This window comes from Arachis hypogaea, chromosome 4 (assembly GCF_003086295.3).
Source record: "Arachis hypogaea cultivar Tifrunner chromosome 4, arahy.Tifrunner.gnm2.J5K5, whole genome shotgun sequence".
Taxonomy (NCBI): domain Eukaryota; kingdom Viridiplantae; phylum Streptophyta; class Magnoliopsida; order Fabales; family Fabaceae; genus Arachis; species Arachis hypogaea.
Window position 1 is genome coordinate 5,302,507 of NC_092039.1, and position 6,779 is coordinate 5,309,285.

Here is a 6,779-nt window from a genome sequence, read left to right on the forward strand (position 1 = left end):
AAATATTTATGTATCATTTTATAAAATCTAAAATAAAATTAAAATTAAAATTACGATTACAGATGCTCTAATAATAGAAGCAGTTAGAAAGTTACAATGAGGAATTGGGATTTATATTAATATTAAAATTGATATATAGAAATAAGATATGAGAAAATGAAAGGGAAAAGTGAACTGACAGAGACACAGGTTGGATTGGGGGTAAAAGCCCGAAAGGTGTAGAATATAAGAATGAGAGAAATGGAAGAAGAAAATCCTAAAACCCAGAGAGGAAAAAGCTTGGGGGCCCACTTTAATTGCTTCCTTTGTTGCTTCTTCACACCTTCAAAGTTCAAACGAAACCAGCCTGCCACCCTTTTCAACTGCTTCCATTCTATTTTATTTATTTATTCTATATTGTATATTGCATATTCACTCGCAAATCATGGGGGAAAAAGTAGTTGTAGTATTGTATATTTGTATGTTATGTTTCCTATACATGTTGATTGCTGTGAATAATTATGCTTCCCTATTTTAAGTGAATGTATGGTGCATATATTTGAAGCTTTTTGTAAAGAAAAAGTTGAACTCATAAAATAATAGCTTCTCCCAAATATTTGAAAAATGATTTATGAATAGAGAGGATCAAGTTGTTAGCCCTTTTTAGGAAAATTGTTCAAGTAATTATATTAAGCTAAAATAAGAATAATTGAATAAAATTCGTCTATTTTTATTACAAACTTTAAATTATTTGATCAAATATGCATTAAAATTTACTGAGATTACACAATCTAAATTAATTCCATTCTTTTACTAGAAAAAAAAGAAAGAAAACTAGGTATTTAGTTTAGTTTTTTAATCTCTCATTTATAGTTTAATACTTTTTATTTAAATTATTGATAAAAAATTAAATAAGTTATATACATTTTTTTTATCAAATATAGGAGGTTCGAATCCGCAACCTCGTAATTAAGTATAGAAAGACTATGTCATTTGAACTATTACTCTTTGACAATAAGTTATATACATAACATAAATAAAAAATAAAAAATATATATTAACCCTGTACAACTCTAATAATAATTTTTTTCGGTGTGCACTTTCTATTTCTTTTTATTTTTTGTTACGTGACATATATGATATATCATAAGATATTATAAACAATAATTAATATTAAAATTTAGTTTTTTTCATTTTCGCCGACACACACAAACTCACACACTCATACGCTTGTGTTGTGTTTCGCTTCACTCTACTTTCTCTCTCTTCATTACTCTAAGCTTCGAATCTCTCTGACCCTTTCTTTAATGGAGTTGCCTTATGAAACCAGTCGCGATCTGAATCCCAACTACTACTCTTCTACCCCCAATCCCTTCTTCTTTCTCCTCTCTCTCGCTTCCATGCTTCTCCTGCATGTTTCCTTGCTCCTCTGAGCTTCTTTCTGCAGCTGCGGCGGGAAACAACAACAACCCAACAATGCCTCTTTCCCGCTTCATTCTTCTCTCTGTCTTTCTTCTTTCATTCTCTTCGATCTTCTTAGCTCTTCCTTTTGCACTTGCCAATACTGACCCTTCTGATGGTACCCTTCATCCTTTTAACAAGCTTCTTGTTTTGTTTTTGTATGATCACAATGTGTTTGATTGATTGCTGTGGCTGGTGCCCATTTTGTAATGCTGTTGAAAGTTTCTGATTTTGATGTAAAGTTTGGATTTTGCTTTGTGGGGTTCTTGCTTTGAACTTGAACCCAAGTCGAGCTTTGATGACTTGCTTTTTCTGCTTATAAAACTCTGTTTGGGTGCAGGGAAAATGCAAAGAGATAAAAAAGTACTGGATTTCTTTTGCTTTACCGTGCCAAAAGAAGTGATATTTTTCAGAGAGTATTGACTTTTGTAGGGCGTTGGATTTTATTTTTGTGAACTCTAGTTGAAGAGGGAGTGCAGTGCAATAAATGAAGTCATGGAGATTATCTGTTTTAACATACCAAAATCTTTCCTTTTTTTTTTAAGGGGGAAAGAAAAAACTCTCTTTCTTTCTCTCTCCATTTGAGTATATGTTTGATATCAAGATAAGCTGAACCACCAGTTGTACAATCATGTGGCTTTATTTGTGTGTATTACTGCAAAGTGTTTAAGGCCTAATGGTATTCACTGCCTTTATCAACTATTGACAGTTTTCATTCCTCTTGTTGTTTTTCTTCTTCCCTTTGTTACAGTTCAAGCTCTTGGGGTATTATTCAACGCGTTGAATACTCCATCTGTTCTAACGGGTTGGAAAGTAGGTGAAGGTGATCCGTGTGGGGAGTCATGGAAAGGAATAACCTGTGATGGTTCAGCAGTTGTTTCCATGTATGAGATTAAGATGACTCTGTAAAATTGAATTTTTGTTAAAAGTGTTTGTGCTTTAGCTAACTAACTGATCTTCCTTTTGTGATGCTGATTAGTGATCTCTCAGGTTTAGGACTCAATGGAACTTTGGGATACCTGCTTTCAGACCTTATGTCACTGAGAAAACTGTGAGATAAACTCTGCTCACTCATGTTTCTTGTAACACATACTTTGATATTTTAATCTATTGGTATTTAGGGATTGGTTTTAATCTTATTATTTTAATATGTTCGTATTGTTGATTGATATTATCTTCTTTTACATGTGTTTTTCTAGTGACTTGAGTAACAACAAGATCCATGACACAGTTCCCTATCAGTTGCCACCAAATCTTACAAGCCTGTAATATTCACCTACAATTATCTGTTCCATTCATTTCTTGATTAGTCTCAATTTCTGAAAATTTGAATAATTTTTGTAACTGAGTTACTCTCTAATTGCAACAATCAGGAATTTTGCTGGAAATAACTTAAGTGGAAATCTTCCTTATTCCATTTCTGCCATGACTTCACTCAATTATCTGTAAGTTCCTTTCTATTAGTAAAGTGCTAAGTTCATAATGTCCAGTTCAGTCATTCATTGTCACTTTTTTGCTGTGTTTCAATGCATTTTCAGGAATGTAAGCAACAATGCACTCTCCACTCCAATTGGCGATGTTTTTGCTAGTCTTTCTGATCTTGGTACCCTGTAAGATATCTTACATAGTGTCTTCATTCCCATCTTCCATTATTTATTTCATTTAGGTAATGATGTCATCTACCATATTAATGATCACATATTCTCCTTTGGAAATCTCTTCTGAAATGAGGGGGAGAGTTTCAAAATAAAACTGTATAATTCTTTAGACTTTATTTATCATATATTATAATTACCAATACTAGCTATTCGTAGTTTCAAGGTTGATTGTATTTGATGAATGTCAGTCTTTGTGTTCAATGATGCAGGGATCTTTCATTCAATAACTTTTCTGGGGATCTACCTGCTTCATTTGCTTCTTTGTCAAATCTTTCTTCTCTGTATGTCGGATGATATTTCGATTGATAAACTGGTTTTAATTTACCGTAAGTAAACATATAATGCTTATCAAAACATATTTGCAGTTTCTTGCAGAGCAATCAATTGACTGGCAATCTTAATACTCTTGTTGGTTTGCCGTTAGATAGCTTGTAAGTACTTCTCCATTTGGGGTTAAATTTGTCTGTATATCAGATTCTTATCCTGCTCAATGTTATTTCCAGAAATGTTGCACACAATAATTTCAGCGGATGGATACCTCACGAGCTTAGTTCTATCCATAATTTCATGTAAGTATTTATGCATTCTTTTCCTTTAATGGAATTGCCAATCTGTTTTCCAATGCATAACACAAACAGTGTGGTTGATATGTATCTTCAAATATGAACTAGATTTGATGGGAATTCTTTTGACAACGGGCCTGCTCCTCCTCCACCACCATTTACTTCTCCTCCACCCAGCAGGTCTCACAATAGTCACCGTCGCTCTGGATCTGGTTCCCATAACAAAACACGGGTTTCTGATAATGGAAGTTCTGATAGCAATAATGGCTTGACCACAGGGGCTATTATAGGCATTATTATAGGTTCAATATTGGTGGCTGTTATTTTGATACTTGCTCTTTTCTTCTGTGTCCGAAAGCAAAAGGGGAAGGAAAAGGTTACAAGAACTTCTAGTGGGAGCCTTCCTCAAGGAACTACTAATGGTGAATTCTTTTCTATACCTCTTTGTAACCAAATACATTTTCTAATCATGTAATTTGCTTTCTTTGTTGAACCTAATCTAATAAAGTATGCTTAAATCTGGCCCAATCTTTGTTCAATATTAATATTTAGAGGCAATGAGGTCGCAGCTATATAGCAGAAGTGATTAGAAGGCCAGCGTGAGGGAATTATGATTTGGAAATTCATATTCACTATTTTTCACATAGGAACAAATTTTCTTTATGCTACAATAGTCATTTGCATTATCATCCTTTTGAAGCTACTATTCCATAAATGGTTCTTTCATTCAGAATTCCAACTATTTTCTTATTCTTTGGAGGTGAAGGATGTTGTATATGTATCCTGAACAGTGCTTTTCTTTTTGGTTTGTACTTGCAGTGAATCCTCAGATGCAAGAGCAGAGGGTAAAAAGTGCAGCTTTGATTACGGATCTCAAGCCTCCACCTGTTGAGAATGTGGTAGTCGAGAGGGCGCCTGTGAAAAGTGGATCTATAAAGCAGATGAAGTCCCCTATAACTTCCACATCATACACAGTTGCTTCTCTCCAAAGTGCAACGAATAGTTTTAGTCAAGAAAATATTATTGGTGAAGGTTCTCTTGGTCGAGTTTACAGGGCTGAATTTCCAAATGGGAAGGTAACATTATAGTTTTACATTTCTTATCTGCAACCCTGGCATGTTGCATATCAATGGGGTACATACTGGTTTCACTGTAGGAAATGAACAAGGGAAAAGTTTTGTTTTATTATTATCATTATTATTTTTATTAAACCATAAAGTTTATGTACATTGTAATTCTAATAGTTTGAAGTTTTGTTTTTATTTAGATCATGGCCATTAAGAAGATCGACAACTCAGCATTGTCACTACAGGAGGAAGACAATTTTCTTGAAGCTGTTTCAAATATGTCAAGGTTACGGCACCCAAACATTGTTACGCTGGCTGGATATTGTGCGGAGCATGGCCAACGCCTTCTAGTTTATGAGTATATAGGAAATGCAAATCTACATGACATGCTACATTTTGCTGAAGATAGTAGTAAGGCTTTGTCTTGGAATGCCCGAGTACGCATAGCACTTGGCACAGCCCGGGCTTTAGAGTATGTCTCGTGCAAATGACTCATTAAGTTTGTTATATGCTCTAGCTATCGTACCACATTCAGGCTAATTTCTTCGTCGAATTTTATGCTGTCTATCAGGTACTTGCATGAAGTGTGTTTGCCTTCTGTTGTACATAGAAATTTCAAATCTGCAAATATATTACTCGATGAAGAGCTCAATCCTCACCTCTCTGATTGTGGTTTAGCTGCACTAACACCAAACACTGAGCGGCAGGTTGGTGAGAGATGATTTCTTATTTTTATCTTTTCTAGTCACATTTCAATGGTAAAAAGTCAACAACTTTGCTTTTAGCAGGTTTCAACTCAGATGGTCGGTTCGTTTGGTTATAGCGCTCCTGAGTTTGCATTATCAGGAGTATATACTGTAAAAAGTGATGTTTACAGCTTTGGAGTTGTCATGCTGGAACTATTGACTGGTCGGAAGCCGCTTGACAGGTGAGCCTATTCTACTGCTGGAAATGAATATTCAACTTCATCATGTCAACATTTGCCTGTGTTTATTAGCTTCCATTTTTGTATGGATTCTTACATTCATTTCTAACTTTTAACAGTTCACGGGTTAGATCAGAGCAGTCGCTTGTGAGATGGGCTACACCCCAGCTCCACGACATAGACGCGTTGGCTAAAATGGTTGATCCTGCTTTGAACGGCATGTATCCTGCAAAGTCGCTTTCGCGCTTTGCTGATATAATTGCACTTTGTGTTCAGGTAATACTTTTAGAGTAATACAAACTATAATCCCATGAACTGCACTCTGTTGGTTTTTCTACTAATGAACATATTCTTGTGGATTTGATTATGATCAATATATCTTGCATCTGCCCTCATTGCTCTTCAATAGTTATTCGTCAACTAACTCGATCTTCTGCGCAGCCTGAACCTGAATTTCGACCTCCCATGTCGGAGGTGGTGCAAGCATTGGTACGGTTAGTGCAAAGAGCAAGTGTGGTTAAACGAAGACCAAGTGATGAATCTGGTTTTGGTCACAGGACCCCGGAACATGAGGCCATAGATATGTCTTTTTAAATATGTATTTGACCATCTAATCTTAATGCAATTTTGTGTAAAGTGTTGCAGTTTTTCCAGGGAAAATAAGAACATTATGAAACACAAGGAAGAGTTAGAGATCATGATGAAGATGTTGTTATCAAATATAGTAGAACAGATTCAAGATGTTTGTAATTAATTACACGTGTTGGAAATTTTTCATACGCCATTTAATACTTTGGAAAAATAAGATGTATATTATTAACATGACATGGTGTAATATAATGAATTTTAAAGTCATTAATTTCTGTTCTTTATGCTAAATAGTACCAAAACAGTTTTTTCTGAGCTTACTGTTATTATTAAGCTTTGTTGGCAAGCACTGAGTGGAATAATTACAAGAAATGCCGACATGATGGATCCTACAAGTTAGAGTGGATTATGTTTGGTATGAGTTGGGGTATCTTATGAGAGGACAATGCATGCACATTAAGGGGCCTACATCTCACCAAGTTTCTTTCACTTTCTTATTTGTTCTCATTTAGAATGATTTTGGCGTTATGCCCTGTTC

At 34.9% G+C, this 6,779-nt stretch overlaps 1 protein-coding gene across 2 annotated transcripts; it reads left to right on the forward strand.

Moving 5' to 3' along the window:
- Positions 1–1,151: 1,151 nt before the first annotated feature.
- On the forward strand, positions 1,152–6,508 carry LOC112795946 (protein STRUBBELIG-RECEPTOR FAMILY 8). 2 transcript variants are annotated; one of them, XM_025838166.3, is made up of 16 exons: positions 1,152–1,558; positions 2,192–2,324; positions 2,420–2,491; positions 2,640–2,705; positions 2,814–2,885; positions 2,979–3,050; positions 3,308–3,379; positions 3,464–3,529; positions 3,602–3,667; positions 3,770–4,083; positions 4,481–4,737; positions 4,929–5,200; positions 5,300–5,435; positions 5,517–5,656; positions 5,773–5,929; positions 6,095–6,508. In XM_025838166.3, exons 1-16 carry the CDS (start codon positions 1,393–1,395, stop codon positions 6,245–6,247), a joined length of 2,214 nt encoding a protein of 737 aa, XP_025693951.1. In that variant the 5' UTR covers positions 1,152–1,392; the 3' UTR covers positions 6,248–6,508. The 2 variants fall into 2 exon arrangements, with proteins under 2 accessions (XP_025693951.1, XP_072090990.1); XM_072234889.1 differs by having other exon boundaries at positions 1,217–1,558; positions 1,781–2,324.
- Positions 6,509–6,779: the final 271 nt, after the last annotated feature.